Raw genomic sequence first — 26,741 nt, forward strand, 5'->3', positions numbered from 1 at the left:
CGTAGCAGGATGCCTTGGATTTAAAAATATGAATGTTAAGGTTGTCTTCAGCTGTCCCCTTGATTTCTTGAGTTCCAAGATTACCTTTGGTTTTCTGTTACTGCATTCCCCTCCTGACTACCTTCTGAAAGCCCAGTGAGGGTGCCCCACAGGGCGTTGGAGAAGAGACTCGCTGCAGCCCTACACCAGCCAAGCACAGCTAGAGTCTGACCCCAGATGGCAGTAGGGATGGCAGCTTGCCTGAGGGAAGCCTGGACTGTGCTCTGGGGCAGCTAACCACAGAGGTTTAGTACCCGGCAGAACAAGAGCTGTCTGCTGTGAAGAGTGGGAGGGCTCCATTGATAGCCACATGCCAGGGCCCATGCTCCCAGAGGCAGGGGCGGTGTTGAATAGAAGGTAGAAGGACAAGCTGCTTTCCTGTGTCCTGACAGCCTTGGGCATCTCCTAAAAGAGCGCTGGCACCTATGTAGAAGGACTCCTGAGTCAAAGACAAGCACATGCTTCTCGGGCTCAGCTGCATGTCTTCTGGGAACCTCAGTGCCAACCATGGAATGGTTTTGTTTTGTTTTTATACACTGTGCACACCTTACTAACGGGCCTCAAATAAATGTTTATTTTCAGTCAATTTTTTTTTCAGTTCCCTGATTTTATGTACAGTTACAACTCTCTGCCACAATGGACAGGCTTCTTAAAAAATGTAAAAACCATTTCTCCTTGAAAATTGATTTACCTTTTAAATACTTGGAGGCAGATATTATTAAGTGGGTCTTGTGGGAGCTCTTTCTGCTGGAAGCTGTCCAAATGGACCATCTGGGTTGTAAATTCTTGATCTTACTGTAAATTTATGCCCTTACTGTTCTGTGGTACCTAGCAATGCCACAGTTGGCTCCTGACTTCTCTCGTAATAAGCAAACTTTACATAACTGACCACTTCCAGGAAAATTGCCCTGTGTGTTTGGATCTAAGGAACTCCCCAGGACTCCCCTGCTTTGCTGCCCTTCCTTAAAACTGAGTGGAACCCTTGTTGGGTCTAACACTTGTGCTCAGCCTGGAGCAAGGAAGGCTCCCTCAGTGGCCTCTCATGGTCACTCAGCCTAGTACTCCCAGGTATATTTACAAAAATGGGCTCTGTGAGGCTCTGGCTTCCTGCCAAGCACAGTGAGACTTCTGAACCCTGCAGAAGGCTTGGACTACTAGGTAGCTAGCAGGCAAAAGAAGGGAGTGAGACAAGTTAAATCATTGTCTGCAAGGGAGAGCCAAGGAGGGCTTGACTGTGAAGGATTCAGACAATGGGGTCTCAGCCTCACCCCTTGCATACAGCCCACAGTAACCTGGTCTCTTCCACTTCCCAGAACACCATCATCTCTATTCCAACTTCCTGTGGTTGGGGGGCATGTCACTGTGTTAAGGCTCATAAGAAACTTCCCCCCCATTTCCTTATCAGGCTCTAAGGACACTGAGGGAGTATTTATGTAATAAGATGCAAAGTTGCTATGGAAAATACTATAGCAACCTAACACCTCCTGGAGCCCGGCAGGGGCTTGTAACAGCAGTCTAAATTTACATTTACGGGAGTGTCATTTTATCGACACTCTTAGTATCTCAACCTGACAGGATGTTAAAATATGTTTTCAGCTCAAGTTTGAACAAAATTAACACAGTGTTGTTGGAGTTTCAGTGTAGTCTTCCTGACTTCTGGAAAAAGCTATCAGAATAATTCTGGAAGGGGTCAGATGGCAGACCCCGGGTGAGTTTGTAGATTTCTGTTGTTTCGCTAAACATAGGGCTAGATTGCCTTGCATTAATGACTGATTCCCCCTTTACTCTGTAAGCAATACAGAGGAATGCCTGATCATGAAGAGGGAACTTGTTATCAACACTGCTGTGTGCTGGCAAGGGCTCGCTCACCTGTGATTTCAGTAGACGCTCCTAGAAGATATTTTCAGCATGTTAGCGCACTGCCCTCACCTTGAGAAGCAGCAGCTAGCATTGTTTAAAAGCAAAACTATTTTTCATATACAAACAAAATATAGTCTCTTAAGGAAATCAGTGGCTAAGAATGACGAATATAGCAGAAAATATTTATGGTACAGTGCTATAGAAAAAGCTTGGATTTCTAATATTTTGCCCTTCTGTGTAGTAGAACTATCTATTTCAATGTATTTTGTAAAGCTCAATAGAGGTAATGTTACATTATTTGGGTTTCAGACAAGCCTGCTTATATAACACATCTTTAAAAGCCTTCTGATATGTTCATGACATTAAAAAATGCAGAGCAAGCCTGTGTTCCCTATTGGCTCCTGGCTTTTCCTCACAAATCATTGGGAAATGAAGCTACCATGAGTCTTTGGTCATAGTGAACACCTGAGGTTCTTGAGGCCTAATTACTGGTACATCTCTCCAACACCATGTTTCAGATTCATTAAATGTGAATGTAGCTGAGAAGCCATAGATATGTAGGCCAGTTACTAATGAAAAGTTCATATCCATTGATTTTCTTCTATGTCTCTCCATCTAAAATCTAAAAGTGTGGCTCCAAGGCTGTCAAAATGGGACAGTGGCCAAAAGAATCAATATCAGACCATATTAAAGCACACGCTGTTACATCTTAGCACCACGATATACTGCTGATGGGCATCGATGTCCTCATCCTCCTCTGCTTTTCTATTTCATTGTTCATCTAAGCACAGTTGGTGGCATGAAGCTATTAGACCTTGAGCAGACATCATCCTGACCAGGGAGCCAGCCACATAATGGTGGAAACGGAACTTGAAAAACATAATTGTTTTCTTTCTTATTTTCAGGAATTCCACTTGCCAGTGTATGTTTATCTTATAATTAGAAGCCCTGGAAATCAATGTTTAAAGCAACCTACAAATTGTTGTTATAGTATGCTTTTCTGTGGCTTCTAGATGCTTCTCTTGTATCGATTGAGTAGTTTTGATACTTGGAACAGACAATGTGTTCAGCAGCTGGGGAATCCTAGTTTCAGGGCATGTAAAACCTCCTGAGAAATTTTTAAGGAAGAAAAAAATTTATTTAACCTCCAACCAGTAGCAGATACATGGAGAGAATCATATCTGGGGCAACAGTTGCATGATGGTGTTAACTGCGGAGTTTCGAGCTGGACATTGCCAAGTCCACAGTGAGGCCTTCCTGATTCTCCAGCTCCTGCATTCCCACTTGGGGCATGTTGAGTCATTGCAGCTTGAAGCAGTTACAGAAATTTTCATTTCCCAGAATTGCTTATAAACTTGTAAATATCTCACTGTACTCAATATGCACTGCACTAGAGTATCGGTTAGTGAGGCATCTGATCAAATCTAGAAAAGGAATCATGTTTTATAGATTTTAAATGGCACAATAGAAGATTCTCAGTGTAGTTGCTAAATGGTAAAAAGCACTTACCAAATGGCATATGTAACTCCAAATGTGTGCTTATATATGTGTTATGTTCAAATTTTATATCTATATTATGAGATCTATAAGGAAATGGGTAAAAAAATATTTAGAGTGTATATCTGTAAAAGATGATGATTTGATTTTTTTTATTATAAATGATTTTGGTTTGTTTGTTTTTTTCTTCTTTGTGTACTTCCAAAATGTCTACAAGAGCTGTGTGGTGTTATCTTAATAATACTATGAGGCACATTAAGTTTAAAATTCTGAATCAAGAAATGTTAGCTAGACACCAGACTCACTCTGCATGGAGTGAGGGTATAACTTGCAGAAAGAAGGGTACATAGAAAAGCTACAGTTGGTGACAGAGAGCTTCAGAGTTCTCTTTATTTAAAAAAAAAAAAAACTGGCTGTGAATAATGTAGCTGGTATAGAACAGTGAAGGTGATGGGACAGCTATTCATTTCAACAATCCCAAAGTCCAAGCTTCCCTCTCCAGTAACACCATGGCCTTACTGGTCCTGCAGACACTAAACCTATAGCAGAAATGCTTCCTGGAATGGTAAGTCATCTTGGTGTTGACAGTTTAAGGAGCCTTAGGAAGTTAGCTGAACAATTCCGTAAGCATTGCATTGTAAAGGTGCACCCAGTAAACTGTTCTTAAGTCCACTCCAACAAAAATAGATATTCAGGAAACTGGCACAATCTGTTTTCTGGGTGAATGACATTTTCTTAAAGAGTGTATGCTATCTGGGTATAGGCAGAAAGAAGAAACAATTTGAAGAAATGTTGGGAATGGATGAACCACATCCACAGTCATGACCAATGTTCTCTGTCACCTGAGTCTCCAAAGTGATAAAGAGAAAAATAAGGCTACTTCTCTCTGAACATGAGCACACACTAGATGAGTGATCTAAGCTGCAATATCAGCCTTTTGACTTACCATCGTGTTCCTCATTTTCTTTGCACCCCCAGGGCCTGGAAGAGTCCACAAGACTATCAGTGTATCAACTCAACATCTAATTCCAGGACTTATTGAAGTGCCTCTCCCTGTTGCCCTGTCCCCGGGGCTTTTCTTTATGAGATATGCCTCTAAATACATCTTTAAAATAAAAGTCTGAGGGAGAACACACAGCACAGTATCAATCTCACTGCAGTTCCCACACCCAGGGAAGGTTGACTTTGGAAGAGATGCCGAAAGCCGTGTTTCCTCTTTCTGCAATATTCTGAATTTAACAAGGACCAAAACTGAGTCTTTGTACCCCCAATTATAAGTGGAATTGCTTAATAAATATAAAGAGTCAGTAGTGAACCTTGCTGCGCTGTTCTAATTGTAAGTTGTAAGGCTCAATCTGTAATATATCTGGCTAGTCTTTGGAGGACAGGGTAGGGCTTTCACTCTTCTCTTAGTGACTTACCAGTCAGTTTCTGTTTTTATCTTCATACCAGACTCTTCTAGTGTAGTTTGTGTCATTCCTAAACCATCCCTTTCCCTGGCCTTAGCTCTTTGCCTATGTGAATCATCTTAAGCATTGTCACAGTACAAAGCAGTGACAAAATTGAACAACATTCGCTGAATCCTTACAATGTGTCTGGGACCATGGCTTTTGTCTGGAAGTGCCAGATTAAAGGGGAAATTGCTAAAGTCTTGTAAGTCTAATTAAGACTCAGTCCCTGAAGTGGAAGTATTGCTCGTAAATTCCAGAAAGCCCTCCCAGCCTGTGATCAGTCCTCCTTCTCCTAGAATAGCATCGGGTCCTGGATCCACACAGTCTCCCCTGGCTGCACACTCACCGTCCCCACCAAAGGCCAGCAGAGAACCCTTGATGTAAAGAATGGCAAAGGATGAGAGAACCAGAAAAAAACAACTGTTCATCTCAACTGTGAGCAACCTGAGAGAAACCTTTGTGTACTTTAAGCTGATGGGGTGAACACATCTGAGGTGGGAGAGCCCCTTACCCTTGCACCCCTGGCAAGACCCTTTTCTCTCCAAATGCTCAGCATTGTACACGGTAGGCAGATGATAGATCATTGGATAGATAAGAAACGACAACTCGGAAGAACTAATTTCTCATCTCTTGGGGGATGTTTCTGTTCTTCATTTGGAGCCACACATGAAAACAAAGACTCATTTCCCTTTGCTTCACAACATTTTCATATTTTTCAGATAAGGACCCTGAGATATTTGTTCCAAGTCTGAGAATTGGCACCAATTCAAAGCCCCCCCCCCATTCTCTGTCTTTGTATGTGTGTTCATGTGGGAGGCCAGAGGACAACCTTGACTATTGTTTCTCAGGTACCTTTGGGGTTTGTTTGCCCATCTTCTCCCCCACCAGCCTAAAACTCACCCTGCAGGCAGGGCTGGTTGACCAGCTGGTGAGATCCAAGGATCCAACTGCCTATGTCTCCCACTGCAGGGGTCCCAAGCATGCACTGTAGCACCTGGCCTTACTTCTTTTAACATAGGTCTGGGAGATCAAAGTCAGGGCCTCATGCGTACAAGGCAAGCACTTCACCTGAACCTTCATCCTGTCCCCTCACCTTGTCTTTCTCCAGTCCTTCCCAGAGTCCATGTCAACTGGGCTCCAATGTTGACAGGAACAGCACTATGGAGGTACAGAGACACCATCTCTCTCATGACCTCCTGGGTGGTCCCCCCAGGACACTTCCCCTCTTATCTGTGGAATTGGGCTTCCCTGCTTATGTATCAGAGACTCATGTGTAACTCTTTAGGGTGGAAGGGATGAGACATCCTCTCACAGATTATTAAATCATGGGGAAATATGGACAGGTAAAGAACAAAGCTAAGAGAAAGAGCATTTGAAATTAGAACTAGGTTGAAATTACTGCAGATGAAAAATACATCTTTATTTTTTATTATTAATATTTTTATTATTAGTAGTGAAAGCTGTTAGGTCCTGGGGCTTTTCAAATAGAAACTAACATTTAAATTAGACTTTTTTTTTCAGCTATGTAACATTTAGACTCCTAAGGAATATTATAATTGATGCCAGACCATCAGCACTGTGTTAACAAAGCGCTTTATAGAAAGCTCTCCACAGCACTTTCTCTCTCGAGTTCAAGTAAGAAGTGAGTAACAAGAGAACTACCTCCTCCGAGGAATTCCTTTAACCTTTCTGAACAAAATATTTCATGCTAATTCCTGCTTAATTGGAAGGAAGTCATTTTTATAAAAAAAAATATATCATTGACTATGGGCTTGAAGCCTGTTCCATCCCTGACCTCTTTAATTTAATCAAGGTCACCTAATAAACTTGCCCAAACAGCTCTATTTCTCAATTAGAAAAAGATAGCACAGTTTAGAAGCATTTAGTGTGTGATTAATAGTGCTGAACTGGGGATTCAGTACTTGCAGGGCCTTTGTGAGGAGCTGCTGGGGAGAATGAAACATTCATACCTGAAAATTATACTCATCAGAAACTCAAAACAAATCACTTTAATGAGCAAAGCAAAAAACTGGCTGAGTGAAGTTTGTGAGGAAGGTTATCGTGCTCAGTATAGAAAGGGTCTTCATGTCTGAACTTCTCTCCAGTGGAAAAAGGGCTATAATGTAGCCACACGGATAGTTTATAAAATTCATGGTGCTTTTCCTGCCTGAGGACTCTGAAAAGATGAGCTCCAAGTTGCCCAAATCAGGCTTCTAGAGAACTCACACTCCAGGGCTGGAAAGAAGTAACACGAGAGAATATTGGAAGTCTGGGACCAGAGCCGTTGGTGTGGATGAAATACTCAGCGTTCTGAGAAGCCACCCTTGGCCGCCTCCGGCCTAGGCTTTCCACTTTGTGAGGTTGAGGATGGCCAGACTCCCCCGGAAGCTGTTTTGAAGAGGATGTTATTCAGGTGATGAAAGCATTCCAACAGTTGAGAAAGGGACACACGAGACTGAGAACTGGGGTCCCCAGTGAAGTGACCAGCATGGAGAAATAACGGAGTCAGACCAAGCCAGACTCCTAGATGCAGCTTAGTGTTGTTTCTGGGACAGCTTGCCAAAGGGTGTCCCCTCTCCAGCCATCAGCTTTCTTAAAGGCAGCATGTGTTCCTACTTTGTTTCCTTAATAAGATTATGGGAAAGAATGAAAGGATTTATGGCAAGTTGAAAATATCCTGTGCTGTAATGGAGAGTAATAGCAGAAGGTTTAAACATGGTATAAATGAAATGAGTGTCCAAGTCTGGGCTATACATAAAAATCACCTGGGGACCTGCTACAGGTACCCATGCCCTGGGTTAATACCCAGTCATCTGTTACTAAAACACGTCCCAGGCGAGTCTGAAGTACAAAGGATGAAGAGAGGGCCTATAACATTAGGGTTGATGGCTGTTTGTGGTAGTAGATGGGAAAGGAAGGAACAGACAAGACAAGGTAATAGAATATGAGAGATACTAAAACCAAGGACAAAGGTCAACATGTGTGATGGACAGAAAGTGGCTGGGCCAAAGGAAAGAGAATGAAGAGAAAGTGGTGTTCATCTAGTTTGTAAGGCCCTGGTGAAGAACTTGCCTGTGCCAGCACATTCAGAGTATTCACTGATTAGTGTAGGAAGGGCTGCTTGAATAGGGAAGCAGGATGAGCTGGCCCAGAAAGACCTGGAACCAGTGCCAGAGTTCTTGCTGCCTTTATGCTATTCTAAAACAGCCAAGACTGTTCCCCTGTGTTGGTGGTCAGAGAGGAAGCAGGCATGCCAGGCAGTTTCCAGGGAGTCACATGTTTGCAGCCCGTGAATGGCCTGGGAAGAACTTGCCCACCTGAAGGACCTCCTCTCCTGTGGCAGAGGCCGGGCCAGAGGCTGAGGTTCAAGGGTGATTAGTTCTTAACATTCAGTCTGACCTCAGAGTGAGAACCACAAGCCAGCCACGGTGAGGAAGCTAGCTGCTAAGAAAAGCAGTGTAAGGATCAGAAGAGTGGAGACTTAGCCTGGGAGATTCGCAGAAGCACTCAGTCACAGCAGCATCCAGAGTAGAACAGGAAAGAGGTTAAGGAAATGTAGAAGTATACCACAGACAGCAGAGATACCTAGAAGACCATGCCCGGAGACTAAAGCTGGGATAAGGTTCTTTCCCTGACAGAGATGCCATTAGGAGGCACTGAAAGAGATTAGGTGTCAAAACCTACTGAAAGACAAGACCGGCAGCACATTATAGGTGGCATTGGGTTTCCGCTCCCCTGACCCTGCTACACAAGGTGACAGAGCTTACAGTACTTGGTGGAGAAGGAGGGTGAGGTCTGGCTGTTCCGCAGTAAGTTGGGGTGCGATTACACATGGAGAGTGGGGCGCCTTTCTCAAAGCACAGGTGCAGCTGGGCTGAGCCAGAGGTCAGGTTCCGTAAGCAGCACTTGAGAAAAGGCACAGAGGGCTGCTGGACCACCCAGGGCAGGATGCCTGTGCTTCTTGGGAAATGGTATTATCATCATCGTCGTCATCATCATCATCATTATTTGTGTGTGTGTGTGTGTGTGTGTGTGTGTAGTATGTGCATCAGGAAAAGAAAAATAATGCTTTTTAGGGGGGAAGATTCATGAAGAACATTGAGTCATCATCTGCTAGGGGAGACAATTGTGGGTTGGAGCACTGACTGCTTCTGTGCCAGGCAGACTCAGCTAGGAAGGCTTGTTCCTTCCTCCACTGGTCTTGCCCATCTGCCTAGGCCTGTAGTTCCCAACCTTCCTAATGCGGTGACCTTTTAATATGGTTCCTCTTGCTGTGGTGACCTCCCCCCCAACCCTAAAATTATTTTCATTGCAACTTCATAACTGTAATTTTGCTACTGTTATGGATCATAAACATTTTTGGAGATCAAGGTCTGTCAAAGGGGTTGCGACCCACAGGATGAGAACCTCTGGCCTAGGCCCCTCCTCCTGGATCCTTGTTAAGTCAGCCTCTACTCTGCACTCTCTGCTCCTCCATCACTTCCGCTTCCTCCCCAGTGCGCCCTCAAACAACAGTTCTCCTCTGGCCACCACCCACTGTGGGAAGAGCCAAGTTCACTAACTTCTCCTCAGGCTCTCTCCTTCCTGCTAGCCTCTGAGGTCAGGACAGTTGGGGTAAGAGCCGCGCTCCCTGGGCCAGCCCTGCCTCAGCCTAGCCCAGAGTGGACCCCAAAGTTTGCACTGACCTGACAGCACATGCCTCAGCACTGGTGACGGCCAACTCTGCCTGCCTTTGGAAAAGTGGTCAAATCTGATGTCTCAGCAGTGTCAGGAGCCCGGCCACACCTCCCGGGCCTGCCCCCTGCCGCAGACTTCTTCATTAGGAAGAGCAAAGATGCGGAGAGACAGAGAATGTGTTTTCACCTGCTGCCGCTCCCGCCTCCGGGCTCACATTTAAGCCATCATAATGTCAGGCTCGAGTTTACCTGCGCTCCTCAAATTACCCTTATTCCACCGGCCTCACACAAAGATGGAAAGAGACACTGCCTTGTGCGTCTGTTTAGCTCTCCCTAATAATAGCTAATGTGCAGGCGATAATGCGCACCGCAAACATAAAATGTTATGTCAGTGCTAAGCCGTAATAATAATAATCCCGCAAAAATGTAGCATAAGGAATCTCCATGAGCAATTTGAGGACGATTGTTACTTCAGAGGGAATACAGGTATTATTGAGGAGCAGACCAATTGCATTCTGCTGACGCCGGAAAAGGCTCAGTAGCAAAAGATTGGTTTGTTGGCAGATACCCCACTATGCCCGCAGCTCTGTGCCTGGCCACCAGGGGCATGGGCATTCATGGAGGTGTTTGGTGTTTTTCTCCGATCCTCATCTGCCACCAGCAGTAGACCAGGGGATAGATCTTTGGGAGGTCAGAGCTTCAGGAAGAGCCTCTCTGTCGTTTCTCCTCTGACTGGAGGCCACAGACAACAGAGGCAGCAGATGGGCGAGTTCCAATGATCAGGCAACGTGTATCACCTTCGGGCTATTGAAGGGGCCAGGATACTTGGTCTCTGGAGCCGACACAATCAAGGGAACCCCGTTAACAACTTAGACTCCATGAGCTCAGAGACCAGTGAGCACCCCTAGCCCTCCCAGAGGACGGAGGGCATAGGAAGGAGTCCCACATGGTTTGTGTGAGGGCTCTGGATTGCAGAGAGGTGGGGGTAATTTCTCCATGGATGAACCCCGGTTTTCTCCTGTGGAAAATATGTATATTTTAGACTAGGGTCATCCCTTCTGTTTTTGTAGCTAGGCCTCTGCAACAGAACTCTCCCCCAAACAGCCAGAATGGACTGCTTAACCTCCATTACAAACAGGCCACTCCATTATGAGCCCCTATCCCCACCTTTCTGAGACCGCAACATTTAGCTGGCTTGGGGTCACCCGTCGGGCCACAGTCATGGACTAGCTGTGTCACCTCAGCGTCGCTGAAACTTGGTCCCATCACCTGTAAAATAGAATTGATAATCTTGTCCACAGTGTCACGTTCTCGTGAGGGTGGGAGGGGGTAAACACTGTGGATGGTGTGTTCAGCTTTCATGTTGGGTTTGGGTTTGGATTTGGGTGGGGTTTTTGTTTCTTCTGATATTGGGGTGGCAGTGGCGGTGGCGGTGGCGGCGGCGGCGGCGGCGGCGGCAGCAGCATTAACAATATTGAATGTAGGGCCTCATGAAGAGAAAGCAAGTGCTCCACCAGCCAGCCAGCTACAAACCTAGTCGTGAAAGTTGTGTTTACCGCTCGTACTAGAACTCTAAGTCACTGCTGTTACCTGGGGGACTAAGTGTGGCAGGAAAGCGGATTGGTGACTGTAGCATTTGTCCAAGTCTCCCCTCACTGCTAGGGAGGTGCTGAGGATGGTGGGTAGGGCTGAGCTTTCACGGGCGTGAAAGGGGCAGGGGATATATGGAATTAACCAAGAAATACAACCAAACTGGCCAGCCAGGCATGTTGCTCCTTCTGAAGGAACTGTCCAAACAGAGTAACCCAGGCTAGCTCAGGAAATGGAGTGGAATGAGCAGAAGCTTCCAGATGTGGCCTCAACATCAGTCTAGTTCATTAGCACCACCTGGCGACCTGGTGTGTTCAACCTTCAGACCAGATACAGGATACAAGGTAGAAGGCCCAGAAATAGGTGTTTCAATCAGTCAACAAAGAGATTCTAATATGGACTAATATTTGAAGAGCACCAAGTTAAGCTAACACTGGAGGCCATATAAGGTCACAATTTCCACGGCTTTACAGAAAAAAAAAATTGATTTTTGATCCCAGAACAGTCTTATTTTATGTCAGAGCTATCTCAGAGGCAAGAAGAGCATTAGGGACTGTGTAGGTGTCATGGAGGGTCCTAGCTTGCATTCTGCTGGTAAGAACTAGTCCAGCACACCGCCTAGTATGGTCACCTCTCACCTAGTATGGCCACTGCATGATGCCAGATGTTTTCAAACGGGAAACAGGTTTGAGAAGAGAAGCAGGAGTCTGGGTGCACAGCATGATGGTCTCTGCCATAGAGCAACTGATGAGGACCTTGGTTACCCCACAGGCATACTTACACAGAGAAGCAGGTAGACCTATGAAAAAGTCCTCAGGTCACCGAGTCTTAAGTACAGCCCTTTCTTTAGACATCAGAAGGCAAACTTCTGACAGAGAAGGGAGCCCCTGAGGCTCAGAGATAGGGTAGGATCATCTCCCAGGCCTTCAGCTTAACCCTGCCTCCTTGTGTATAAGGACAATTGCCTACCTGGACAGCAGCCAGTGAAATCCTTAGGAAAAGACTTCCTTTGTACATGGGAACGAAATACACAGTTTAACCACAGCCTCCCAGCATTCCAGGGTACAACTGGCAATGTAGAGAGAGAATGTTAAATACAGCATTCCCCAAAGACACAAAGACGAACAGTTGCAGAGAAATGCAAATATTGCCAGCAACAATATGTTAAAGCATTTTATTATTTAGTTACATCTTGCCTGAGCATGAAAAAGATATTAACACACTGTCAGCTTACTGGGACATAACCCAAAATAACTTACATTTTTCATATATTGCTAATTATTTTTCTGAGGCTGGCTCAGGCTGGTAAGAGAGAGATTTCAAGGCTTTCACCAGATTATTTACTTAAAGAAGTTAAGCATGCCATTATCTGTTCCCATGGAAACCCAGTCAGTAATCCAGGCAATGGAGGAGGAGGTCACTTTGACCATAATTAATATAGAAAATAATGGTTTATATAGAATCTGGTAAAGGATACAATGAGAGGCCATGTAATACCTTTAAACCTTTTTCTCAGCAATGCAATGTAATCTCTGGATCTGTTCCCTCAGACCAGTGACATTTCAGAATTTTAACTAATTCAGTGCTAATTCTCCAAACACAACACAGTTTCCCTCAGCGGGAATTTACCCAGTGCTTTTAGTTGCTCTTTTGTTTCAGACAATTCCAGTATCTAGAATTTTCTGAAGTACACAACAAGTAATAATAAACGAGTGTATATATCAACTTTACCCTTTCTAAGTTGTATATAATATGGCCCCTTGCCTTGATTTCTCAATAAATAGTAGGTTGGAGAACTAACAGGTAATAACCCAGACATCACTAGATTCAGCGGTGCCTTTAAAATTGCCAGTGGTCGGTTTAGTTGTGTTTGTTGTGGTTTACAATTGGCTGTTGTGTGGGATTCTTTTTAAAACTGAAATTTGGTGATCCACATGGATGGCTCTTCTTAAATATTTCAAATTTATTGGAACACAGCGCACTCTATGGACGTTTTTATTCAGAGGTAGATAGTCATTCATTTTAATCCTCACACGTATTTGAGTAGTGGATTTCTTGCTCTCTGTAGGTAAATTTTACTGTAGAAGCTTGGTAACACATTTAGCAAGACTGTTTAACTTAGTACAATGTCCCAGAAAAAAAAATTCAAGCAGAAAAGGAGAAAAATGAGTTGACCTTTTGTGTTTCTGGGTTTCCAACACACCAAAAACTGACGGGCATTATTAGGACTTGCTTTCTTTCAGACTTCTAGTCCAAGAAACATAACACAGCCTCTTCCAGGCAGCCTTGTCAAAGGGTACATGTGGGGCCACTGCATGATGCCGAATAATGTTTTCGAACAGGAAACAGGTTGCCTCAAGTCAACTGGAGTCAATACACAATTCCTCACCCTTTAGAAAATAACAACTTTCCCACCATGGGTATGACCAAATTTGGTTTTTGTAAATATTAAGCCTGAAATTATTTAATCAGGAACATAAATCAGTTATGTGCCCTAATTATGAAGATAGTGATGGGACTGGTTATGGTATTGATTTTTTGAAGGGTGAGGAAATTTACAGCTGTTTCCTTTCCTTTCCCCTCTAGTAAACATAATGATCTTGCATTCCTGTTCCAGGAGTGAACCCAGCACTATAGTCTGCTTGCCAGGCACAGTGGTCATGGCTTAACCAAGAATAAGAACTCTCAGCTGGACCACTCCATAGGCTCATAAGACAAGCCCTAAAGTAACGGATGGAACTTTCTCTGTATGTATTTATGTTCAGATGATTTATTAAAATAATGCTGCTGGCACATGCTTTATAGCTGCTTGCATTTTTGCTACACAGATTTCAAGATATCTTGCAGACTATGCAATTCATTTGGAAAATGTAATTTTCATCCCTGCATACTAATCGATTTCTTCACAAACACCTGCTATCAGTTATGATAATAAAAATGCCACTCTGAATCGAAAAGGGGCCAAATAGAGCTTCCTAAGGAAATGACTTAAGTGTCTTTGAATGCCACCAAATGTAGTAATGTGCTCATGTAGTGCCAACACTTTTTTCATTGTTTGCATCCTCAGTGATTTTGCCATGTTACAGCATCTCTCTTTGAAATAATGCCTCATAGCCCTTGCCTTGGGGAGTGGTGAGCTGATAGCTCAGGAAACCCTGGTGTCTCAGTGTGCAGGCAAGATTTGAGGTCCCGCTACCCAATGTTAGAAAGCTCAACCCATGCTCCTAGGGAAGCTCTGGGTTGTTTCTGATTTTAGAAGTCCTTGTAAAGTATAAAAGCACCTACTCCTTGGCCCTGCACACCCATACACACCAAATCAAATTTCCTCCATTCATTCTCTTCAGCCTCGAGTTCATTCCACACACCGTTGCCGAACTAATAATCTTCCTAAATGACCAATTTCATCAGGCGCTTCCATTACCCCCCAACACCTTGAGCGCGTCTCACCCTGTTGGGTCTGAATGCTCCCATCCTGTCCCAGGCTCCACCTCTTGCTCACTGCCTCTAGGCTGCTAATCGCCTTTTAAAGCAAGTGTTTCTCATTACTGCCTAGAATGGTCTCCCTCTAATGGTCACTCCTGGGCCTTTGCTTATGGTCTTGCTCCTGAGAGTGCCTTCCCCAGTTCTAGGATTTACATATTACAAAGCACACCTTTATTCTATCAATCTGTAGTCTCCTTTTGTTTTTCAAAACCCCTCTAGGGTATTTTCACTTGTCATATACCTTGATACTAAGTTTCTTATTCATTTATTCAACCAGTGTTTATGGAGTACCTACTTTATGCAAAACATCATTCTACCCTTTTTGTCCTTTAAATATATTAGTTTCCTTTAGGAGTGTCAGTTCTTATTGAATTTCAATAGGACTTGGGGAAAGTGATATGTTCTGTTGTTCTCTTTTGTGATCTAAGATGCCAAGACAGACTTGGGCATAAGGAAGTATGTAGTAAATGCTTGTTGACTAATTGATCCCCAATGGCTTTATGCTGGGAGTTTCCTGATTAATTGCATGTTCTGTTTGATTAGTATTTCAGTGTGAACTATACATAGATTATCATTTTTGCAAAGTGGAATACTGTATAACACTAAACTGTAAAGCTATTATTAACATAGTTTGATGTTTGCTCTTTGGGGAGAGAATGTGCTGGGGCCTCAGAGTGCCTGAATAAAGCTCTATGGTCATCAGATGTTCAGTGGCGCCTTCAGGTTGCTAGCTGACCTCATTCTGGCCCTAAGTCATGGCAAATGGCAGGTGGGACATAGACATGAACACAAGGGGCGCTACACTATACCTTTGCATACCATAATTCAAAATCCATGGAGACACTTCTAGTAACCAGCTTTGCAAGTGTTATTTTATGTTTTCTTTCCAAAGTAAACAATGGCTTCCATAAGGGGAGAGAGACAGTGGGCCACTACCTGAAGAGTGTGTGGGAGACGCTGGTTCTGAACAGTTGTTAAGAATTGAACTCACATGAACTAACACAGCAATGTCAGTTAGAGCTTGGCTGACTGACTAGAGGCTGGATTGACAGTCTGTCTCAAACTGGTGATCAATATCTTTGCGTCTCATATGGCCATCACCTGTTGAAATAGGGATCAGTAGACTCACATCTAGGCCTGATGGGGTGACTCAGCGGGCTAGTTCATATGAAGATGCCCCTGATCCAGGGACCTTTCCTGTGGCAGTAGCCAGACCATCATTATACTGCAGAGCCCACAAAGCATGAGATGGAATGGAAGCAGGGCAAGAGATTCCTCCCCTCTGTCTGTCTCATACTACCCTATCACTCAGGGTTAGATGTTTCTGGAGCCTCAAGGCATGTAAGACCCTGAGCAAACTGCCTTGATTTCTCAGTGAGAAGGAGATGGGAGATTATACAAATTAAGTCTTTGTCAACACATTGAGACTTTCTAGTTTCAGGGAGGAGCAGAGCAACCACTCAGCCTTGTAGGCAGAAAAGAATTTTAATCTGTTGGTGAAGCAGGTGGAACTAGGTTTCCATTCTGATAGCAGTTAGAGAAAACAATTTGTACAATTTGTCCCAGCAATAGAGCAAGAAGGAGCGGTGTGCATATCTATTCCTCCCTCCCCCGGGAGGCTGCTGCATGCCTCAGCCTGTGAAACAGCCACTTATTTGAAAGAAAGAAGTAGCCCAGAGGCTGAGCAGTCACACAGCACGAGAGGACAGTCAAGCAGTAGATAGGATGGTTGCCAAGAATTCTGAGCATCCTCAGCACTGAGCATGGCAGACCAGCTTTTGGGAAGGTGTCCAGCTTTTTGTCTAGCATATGATAGATGCCATCCCCCAAAAATCAATTCCTTAGGTGGTCCACACCGGGTGTTAAACAAAGAGCCCTGAGGTAAGGCAATCAAGGTTTAACTTCTGAGTTGATATGAACCCCAGTTTAGGAGAGACTTTCCTACCAAAGGACACCTCAGTCTGGGCAGGAAGGTGACTCCCCACACTTCTTCTGTTTCCCATACAGCCCTGGCTGCTCAGGCCTATGCCCTCAAAGAGGAGAATGACAGTCTCCGGTGGCAGCTGGATGCCTACAGAAACGAGGTGGAACTGCTAAAGCAGGAGAAAGAACAGCTCTTCCGGACGGAGGAGCACCTCACCAAGGACCAGCAGCTGCAGTTCCTGCAGCAGACTATGCAAGGCATGCAGCAGGTACTGGCCACGCGGGCCTGAGAGAATGGGTCTGTGTGCATTGGCGTGGGGGTGAAAGGCAGCTGTTGGTTGGATAAGGGTGAAGGAAGAGAAAGGATGACCAGAAAGCTAAGTCCATGGCAAAGGAAAGCACTGAAGGCTAGTGTGAGAGCTAGACTCTGGAAAAGCCAAGCTAGGGGAATCTGTTGAGAATCACCCTGAGGATAGGAAATAAAGGGCAAGGATTTGGAGGGTTAAAAAGTGGTATATGAATGTGTGTGTGTGTGTGTGTGTGTGTGTGTGTGTGTGTGTGTGTGTGTGTGTGAGAGAGAGAGAGAGAGAGAGAGAGAGAGAGAGAGAGAGGGGGGGGGGTGCTCAAATTCTTGTTGACTCTAATAACATGTTTTATACTTAGAGGAGTCTTAAATTCAAAGCTTGACAGCTGATCTTTCAAAAGCTATGTGTTTGGGTTTTTGTTCATTTTCAAGATCATCGTTAATACAAAGTATATTCTTCCCTCCTCTGGATTATTCTTAGGGTCTAGTCGTGTTTAAGAATTGATTGTTGGGTCTGGAAAGATGGCTCAGTCTGTGAAGTGCTTACCAGGCAAGCCTAATGACCTGAATTCAATCCCCAGAACCCATGTCAAAAAGCTGAGTGTGCTGGCAGGATTATACTTACAATCCCAGCACAGGGGAGGTACAGACAGGCACAGCCCTAGGGCTTGCTGGCCCCCAAGCCTAGCCTAATTGGCTAGCTTCTGTCTCAAAAACCCAAGGTGCCTAAAGAATGATACCAAACATAGATCTCTGGCTCTACATGCATGAATGTTCATGTGGTGTTCACACACACACACACACACACACACACACACACACACACACACACACACACGAAGTGATTGCTGATGGAATGGATGAGTCCTGAGTTGGGGCTACAGAGATATAGAAGAAAAAAGCTGTGCTTTTGTTGAAGAATACCAGACTGCAGTCTGGCACACTCCATCCAAAGGCCTCTGGACTCTGGAGAATTTGTGGCTGTCATTAAAAAGAAGGAGGCAGCTGTGATCTGAGGGCTAAAGGGTAGCATGTGCTATGGGAAATGTGGAGCGAGGAAAACCCAAGTATGGACAGTTAGGGAAACGGAATAAAAAAGATTCATAGATGGGTATGTATCTGAACACATCAGCTGATAAATAATATTCTCCAGGCATTGGGGTCTTTGAGTTAATTTAAAATAATAGAGCATAAATTGTCACCATTGCACATGGGCATTTTTTAATTACTCCTTTAAGGATACAAAACCAACCAATGCTTTCTGGGGGTGGGGGGGTTGTTTTTGTTTGAACCAGAGAAAGCTATTAGGTTTGTGGGAAGCTTGATGATGGTGAATAGATTTCTGAATTCCTCATAGTCACACTGGCTGTTCTCTCAAACCAGGAGCATGAATTGCCCACAAACGTGTTTTTATGATTAGGAGTGACTACCACAGAAACACGAGTCAGACCAGGAAAAATAATTGAGAAGGAAGGGTATTTAAAAAAATGGATTTTAAAAAAGGATAGCATGTTGGGAAGTGAGCAGTGGTCAGGTCATAGAGACTGTCTTAAACATCTCTTGCCATTTTGAAGCAATTTTTTGAGTCCTGGCTCAGAGTCCTAACTGGTTGATGTTCACAGTGTGTGTTAGACTAATCAGTGAGATTCGGAGGTCAGAGCCAGCCAGGAAAATGTCACTGCAGTCATTGCTCAGGTCCCTGCACTTGGAAAGCTGATATAACAGCTGCTGTGTGGGGTTCCTGGGGTTGTCCATATGCCCCAACAAGGAGCATGGGGATGAAGCTTGCCAGCATGATAATCTGTCCCATTTTCCCCAAAGAACATGATGGCAGATACAGCCTGCAAACTACTGTCACACTTCAGGCAGCAGGCCCTCTTTGCCTCCTGAAAAGATGTCTCTAATTTCTTTAAAAGTAGATAAAACCTTGAGGCTTGTTGCAGCGTGCAAGATTGTTCTACATTGGGGAGACACCTGCTGGGGTTGGAACATGAGCCATGTATCATCTCTACAAAGGGCAGTGTTGGGACTCCTTAGTCCTCCAGAGGAACAATGGCTGGTAGAGTTTCCTTTGCAAGATTGCTCTGTTGATAGGAAATTCACTTTAACACAAGTTCACTTGTTCTTGTAGTGTGGGTTTGAATTCAACATCAAAACTGATACCTCACATTCTGAAGGTTACAAATTCAAGATCTAGGCATCAATAAGGTTGGCTCCTTCCAAGGCTGTGAAGAAGAAGCTGTTCTTCCAAGTTGCCGGTGAATCGCAGACAGTTGGATCTTTCCTTAGTTTGCAAACTAGGTTGTTTTTTTTTTTGTTTATTTCTTTATTTGTTTGTTTGTTTTCAGTTCTCTACTTTTGTTCTTATATGATGTTCTCCTTGTATGCATGTCCAGATTTCTGCTTTTCATAAGAACACAGCTCATACAAGGTGAGGGGGTCTACCCTTCTCCATTTAGACTTCATTGTAGCTAATCGTGTTTGCAGTGACCCCTTTCCCAAATAACCTTACCTTCTGTGGTTCGGAAGGCTGGGACGTCAATATACAGACAGGATGAAATGTCTGAAGAATCTTAACAAGTACATGGTAACCAAAGATATGTATTAAGTAGAGGATGAAAGGACCGGGGCTAAGAGTCATGAACAGCATGGTACCTCTGGGGCTCTGGCTTGTGTGAGATTCATGGTATCATAAAGAATAAGGCAGGTGGGATCAGAGCTGCATCAGCACACCATGTGTGTGATGCTTCCTTAGTACGTAGAAGCACTTTGCCCATGGCCTTTACAATGGTTTTCATTTTTATTGGTTGTTAAGCAGGTACGTGGCTACTCTGAGGCAACACATGTTTAAAATGTACATTCTTTTAAATGCTCATATTTCTCGCATGATCTGTCATATAGGGATAAATTACTACAACCAGCTCAATTTGGATCTCACTACAAAGCATCCTCACTTATGTAAAATACATAGTCAATTCGTCATTGTAAGAAATCCCTGAGATAAATGAACTTGTAAACTTATGTGTTTTGCCCATGGGCTCAGAGGATTTTGTGCGTGCTCAGTTGGGTTCGTTGTTTCTGGCCCTGTGGCTGTATAAAATGTCATAGTGGAGAGTGTGTGGGGAAACAGAACTGACCACCTCTAGGCAGTCAGGAAGCAAAGGAGAGAATAGGGAGTCGGGGTATAGATCTCCCCAATTCCAGGGCACATCTCAATGACTTGAATTCCTTCTACTAGGCCCCACTTAACGGATCTACCACCTTCCAACATCAGACCCTGATAGTATACAAGTGTTCAGCATTATCAGTGTTTTGAGGATATACAAGATTTCAAACCATAACAACTCTGATATGGGATTTCTGTAATTCATCTACATTTGAGAGAGTCTTGCTACAGCAACAACAACAGCACACACAAAACACACACACACACACACACACACACACACACACACACACACACACCATAATAAAGAGTGTTAAATGGCCTTAGAAATAGCAAGACAATTTTTAGAATTGCCTTCAAATTTTGCCAAAAGTTTCTGATATTTTTCCTTTTTTAAGCCCTTGCCAATATGTTCACCAACATCACTCCCTTTCTTACATGTTTATGAAAAAAACATTAAGAAGCAGAGTTCTTAAACACAAAACGCCTTAGGGTGGCTTTGTCCTGTTGTTTCTAAGTTTGACTCTACGCTACACATGAGTCATAATTTAATAATATTAGACATTTCATACCTGAGGAAATAACAGCTTGTAGCCATGGTAACATGATCGCCTTTACCAAGCCATATGACAACAATTAAGTTAGCCTCTCTCTGCTGGAAGGCTAAGAAGGTTAGTACCATTTTTTTTTTTTGCTTTCATTTATATCTTTAGGTATACAAATAAAGAATAAACATTTTAAGCTCTGTTCATCTTCAGACTGATACACTGAGTTGTTTTGTTAGATCTAGTAAAATAAAATTTCTTCCGTAGATGCATTTAGTTCTATGAGTGTTGACAAATGCTTACACTTGCATGAGCATCATGTGACCATCAATATGTTAGTCATTTCCATAGCCATCCCCTCGGGCCCCTTGTTATTCAACCCCACTGCTAGCATCCACTGAGCTGAAATCTACACTTAACAGCTTGCCTTTTCCAGGATCTTCCAGTTTGCAACCTGTTAAGACTGGCTGCTCTCCCTTAGCATGCATTTGAAGTTCCTCTGCATTGCTATGCCCCATCGTTCCATTTCCTGCTGAGTAGAATTCTATTGTTAAGTGAAAGCTACAGGTTATATCTAGTCCCTGGTTCACAGACATCTATGTTGTTTGCACAAATTTGCTGTGAATGTTCATTTACAACCCTTCTATTAAACTAACTTTGCGTTTTTTACTTGGGTAACTACCTGTGATTGGAATGGCACAGAAAGCATCCTTCTTAAGACAGTGCCATTGGGTTTTCCAGAATGCCTGTACCTGATGAATTCCCGTGAGACTGCAGGAGTAGTCCAGGTGTTCTGTGCCCTTGACAGTCAATAAGTCAGTTTGCTGTTGGCCACTGTAGTAAATGGTTGTAGTGTCTTGTTGTGGTTGGCCCATATCTAAATTGAGACAGCATTTTCATTTTTACTCATCATCATAGCACAAAAGACCATATTCTTAAAACATAATCTTAAAAATCAGATGCTTATTATTAATTGTTCTTTCACAATTTTTTAATGTGTGTAATACATTTGGTTACTCTCTCCCTCACCCATTCATATTTCCCTTCTATCTTTTTCAGCTGCCCCTTTGGGGGAAAAAAAAAAAAAACTTCTTTCTCATATTCATTTGGTTTGGTTTGGTTTTGTACCCCTAAAGAGTTTGTGTGTGATGCTGGGTGTGGAACTAACCAAAGCTTGGTAGGATCGCCAGTAGATATACAACTAGACCCTATGCCTCCCTGTCTCCCATAATCTGTTAGTTGCTACTAGATCAGCATAAGTGGTAGGGCCCCATGAGCCCCTTGTCCATTTATAACCAGCTGCAGGGCGGGCCAGACTTTCATAGGCCCAGTGCCAGTGGGCACAGTTGCCATGAGGTAATAATGATGGCAATGCCTGTGCCATGCATAACAGACGGAATGACACAGCCCTCCTCCCTGTCTTCCGACGCTTACATTTTTTCTGTCTCATCTTCCGTAGTGTTCCCTGAGTGATGAAGGGTACTCTAAATGTCTAAGCCTTAAGCTGTCCTTTACTCTCAGCATCTCTGGGACCACAAGCTTCTGTATTCCCCTGTTTTCTCCATGGAGAAATTTCTCTGATTAAAGCTTTTAAGTCTGTGTATATAGACATATTTATTGGTGAAATTATTAAGGCCACTCCACGTAGTTAAAAGGGAGGTTTATTTTGTGGGGTACTTACAAATGAGGGGGTAGGTTACAGGGTCTGGCAAGGGTATAGCACAATCCGGCGTTGTTCTCTGGAGAACTCTGCTCGGTCTACCTCCAGCGTCCAGAGTCCGGGAACCAAGAGAGTGAGTACTTCCCGATCCTTCGTCTTCCGCTTCCTCCTCTGCCCCGCCTTGTGGGCGTGACCATTACCAAAGCCTCAGTGGGGGTTGGAACTTCCAGGCCAATGCTGGGATGGCTACCCACTACATCTCCCCCTTTTGTCTAAATAAGAAAGTTCTAACCTAATACAAGACTATATACAAAGAGATGGTTGTCAAATATTGTCCAGGAGTAATGAGGGATAATGACCTAGATAAGTTGGAATTACGATAAGTACAAACAATATCAAGCAAAAAACACATAGTAAAATCCAGGGAAGTCTAGGGCATGGGTAGGTGGCGTGTTACAAAGATCATTCCAAAAGGTGTCCTATCCTAAAGAACCTGAGTCTAATACATAATATATCCTATCTAAGATATTATATATGTATATATACTAAGTTGTAACTATAACTGCTAATCTCCAACCTCATCAAAGACCTGAGAAGGAATATAATAATATCTGAGAAATGGGAGAAGGACGCAAGCAACTTTCGGGAGTCTTGCAAGAGTAGACAGAGACAGCTAGCAGCCTGGACAGTCACCTAACGTTTCTCAGTATCGTTGGTGCATTCAAATTGGCTACAGGCCTAGAGTATCTGGCAGACCATTTTCAGAAGCAGGAATTCTGAAAGACCATCTTACCCTGTCTTGGCAAAGTATAGTGGTCGCTTTCCTTGTGTCCCGCTTGTCCAGAAAGGACAGCATTTGTACTGTCAGCAGTTGAGGCGAGGGCAGTTCTTTGCCCAGTAGGCCATTTTGTGCCAAGAAGACAAAGACAAATTTCCAAATGGAAATGTCTTAGAAGCCCAACATTCTCTCGGGATCAAATTGGTGCTGCCAGGAGCAATTATGTCTCATGTCAACAGAATTCTAAGTTATTTAAATGCCATGTTCTCTAGGTCCATGAAGTGTTTGAAGATTACCTGTCCATCTGACCTATGTATTTATAAATCTGGATAACCTAACTAACATAATTATAGAGATGACAAGCATAGGTGACAATAACTATGTAAGTCTTATCTACCTAAACAACCTAAGGACTAAGCTTCCTATAAATAAGGCAAACAGTCTGTAAGCAAATGTACAGTAAAAGGACAATGACTTTAAATTGTGACAATACACAAAATAACTTTAACAGAGGTAGGAATGTATAGTGCAATATGCAATATGATAATAATCCTAAATATATATCAGTATACAGAATATCTTAAACAGAAGTAGAACATACATACAGTATGACAGATATAAATTCACATTTGTATCAATATACAAATATTTCACATAAGAGTAAAAATATGTGTACAATATAACAAACATAGTTCTGTATTTGTATCAATATACAAATTATCTTAAATAGGAATGTAAAAATTTTATAATTTTATCAACATATAAGAATTCATAACAGTGCAAAGGCTGCTATATTACTAAATTTGTTTACTAATGTATATGACAGTCTACCATAATATCTTATACCTATCCATTCCATTTCTTCTTTTCCCATTTTTTTTAAGACATATTTTCTTTCCTTAAGGAGAGTACTGAGTTTAACAGTTTCTTCCACCCCCAACCCTAGAACCATTATCCATAACCCTGAGAAATATGAACCTTAGGGAGAAGGGGCGTCGTTTTCTTAGAATTGCTTCCTGCTGTTTAGGGAGCGATGGTATCTCTGTTGGGTATTGTGAGAAAGCTCAGATAGTTAAATCTCAGTTAGACTAACTGTAGATTCTGCAGCAACTCTCAGAGTAATGGGTAAGACTGTCTGAAATTTTGGCAAGAAGTGTAGTATGATGATGATTACCATGGCATCATTCTGGATTGGGTAGAGTTGTTGTTGTTGGGGCCCCATCTTCCTTCTGGAGACTTCAGAGATTGCTATTGGAAGAAACTTATTTTTTATCAGAATGGAAGGTTTGGATTTAAAGATGTCATGACATGTAAGAAAGGATTCCAAGAAAGCAAGAGTAAGCATGGAGAGAATTAGAAGCTTGAAGATAATGGTCCCTTATAATTGGTTTCCTTCTGTCTCACACCAGAGGGCTCTTCTGATATGGGACTGAAGAATCTCTCAACCTTTTCTTTTATCAATATGCTTGGGTTTAGAGAAGGAGTGAGCCAGTTCCATCTCCAAAGCCAGCTTGGTTTATGATTAAATTGGAACCACAACTATTCTAGATTGATAGAGATATAGATGTTAGACAGTGATATCTTACCCTGTGTAGATTGGTACCAATAGATTCTTTCTTTCTGCTGTAAACATCCGGATATCCAAGGCCTTATGATTTCTGGAAGATGGGTATTTCCATTATCCTGGAAAGACAAAAACAGAACCCTACCCCAACCTTTGATTGTTAATTTTTTCTTACAACCTGAAGAGATGTCATATTGGTGGATGATCTTTTATTTCTCCTCATCAAGGGGTTTCTCCTGTTCGAATCGAATTTTTATTAATTTTGTTGGTATCCATAGCTTTTCTTCTCCTGTGGAAACAAAAGCAAAACCCCTTCCCCAACGTAGGACATATCCAGGTTTCCATTCTGAGGTCAACACATCTTTGAAATAAACCGGTTGGTTTAGCTCAGGAGTTTTGTCTGTCGTCCAATGTCTCTCCGCAGCTGTTGTTCCTTTCTCATCAGCATTGAGAAAATTCAAGGTTAATAAAGCACTATGCAATCTATTTCTAGGAGTCATTGTTACCTGTTGCTGTTTATTTAGCATATCCTTTAAAGTTCGATTGGATCTTTCTATGACTGCTTGGCCTGTGGGATTGTGTGGTATACCTGTAACATGCTTTATATTGTAATAAGCAAAGAACTGTCTCATTTTATTGGAGACATATGCTGGGGCATTGTCTGTCTTAATTTGTACAGGTATTCCCATGATGGCCATAACTTCTAATAGGTGTGTAATCACAGAATCAGCCTTTTCAGAACTCATAGGAGTTGCCCACTGAAATCCTGAATAGGTGTCAATGGTATGGTGTACATACTTTAATCTTCCAAATTCTGCAAAATGAAACACATCCATCTGCCAAATTTCATTTCTTTGTATACCCTTTGGATTGCTTCCTGCAGGTAATGGAGTTTGGTTATAGAAGGAACAAGTAGGACATTTTTTCACAATATCCTTAGCTTGTTGCCAAGTAATGGAGAAATCCTTCTTCAAACCTTTGCTATTTACATGGTGTTTCTTATGAAATTCTGAGGCTTCTAGCACATTACCTATTAGTAACTGATCAATCTCATCATTACCTTGTGCTAGAGGTCCTGGCAGACCTGTATGGGATCTGATATGTGTTATATATATAGGATGTTCCCTTTTTCTGATGATTTCCTGCAATTGTATGAATAATGAAGTTAATTCTGTATTATCAGGAATAAATTCAGCAGTTTCAATGTGTAAAACAACTCTCTCTGCATATTGAGAGTCAGTGACTATATTGAGGGGTTCTGTGAAGTCCATCAGTACCATAAGAACGGCATACAGTTCTGCCTTTTGTACAGAGCTGTATGGACTTTGTACCACTTTACTTAAGTCTCCTGATTTGTATCCTGCTTTCCCTGATTTATTTGCATCTGTATAGAATGTGAGGACTCCAGAAATTGGCTTGTGTCGTACAATGTGAGGAAGGACCCATTCAGTCTTCTTTATGAATTCTATTCTCTTGCTTTTGGGATAATGGTTGTTAATCTCTCCCAAAAAGTTACTGCAGGCTCTCTGCCAGTATTCATTATCTTTCCATAGTGACGAAATTTCCTCATTAGTTAAAGGTACTACAATTTCTGCTGGGTCCATTCCTGTCAACTGACGAAGTCTTAATTTACCTTTTTGAATCAAATCAGAGATCTTTTCTATATAAGTCTTTAATTTCTTATTTGGTTTACGTGGTAGGAATATCCATTCCAATATAATATCTTCCCTCTGCATCAAAATACCTGTGGGGGAATGTCTGGAGGGGAATATGACAAGAATACATTTAAGTTCTGGATCCACACGATCCACATGTGCTTCTCGAATTGTCTTTTCTACTAGAGCCAATTCCTTCTCAGCTTCAACTGATAATTCTCTTGGACTATTTAATTCTTTGTCCCCTTCTAGAGTATTAGCCAAATTTTGTAGTCCATCTTTGGGTATTCCCATGATACCCAATAAGTTGGAAATGCTTCCTAACAACTTTTGAAAATCATTAAGAGTCTTTAATCGATCTCTCCTCAGTTGTACCTTTTGGGGTCTAATTTTTTGTAACTCTATCTTATATCCTAAGTAATTAATAGAATCTCCTCTTTGTATTTTTTCAGGAGCAATTTGCAGTCCCCAGCGAGGCAAAACTTTTTTTACTTCTTCAAACATGCTTTCTAATGTGTCTAACTTTGGATCAGCTAATAGGATATCATCC

The 26,741-nt window shown here is 42.7% G+C and overlaps 1 protein-coding gene across 4 annotated transcripts in view; it reads left to right on the plus strand.

Moving 5' to 3' along the window:
* Positions 1–26,741, plus strand: part of Enox1 (ecto-NOX disulfide-thiol exchanger 1) — a 560,595-nt gene that overhangs the window by 452,281 nt on the left and 81,573 nt on the right. For all 4 annotated transcript variants that reach the window (XM_036199546.1, XM_036199549.1, XM_036199548.1 and 1 more), the window contains one exon: positions 16,604–16,788. In XM_036199546.1, the coding sequence (XP_036055439.1) occupies positions 16,604–16,788 (185 nt within the window). The remainder of the gene's footprint in view (positions 1–16,603; positions 16,789–26,741) is intronic.

This window comes from Onychomys torridus, chromosome 9 (genome assembly GCF_903995425.1).
Source record: "Onychomys torridus chromosome 9, mOncTor1.1, whole genome shotgun sequence".
Taxonomy (NCBI): domain Eukaryota; kingdom Metazoa; phylum Chordata; class Mammalia; order Rodentia; family Cricetidae; genus Onychomys; species Onychomys torridus.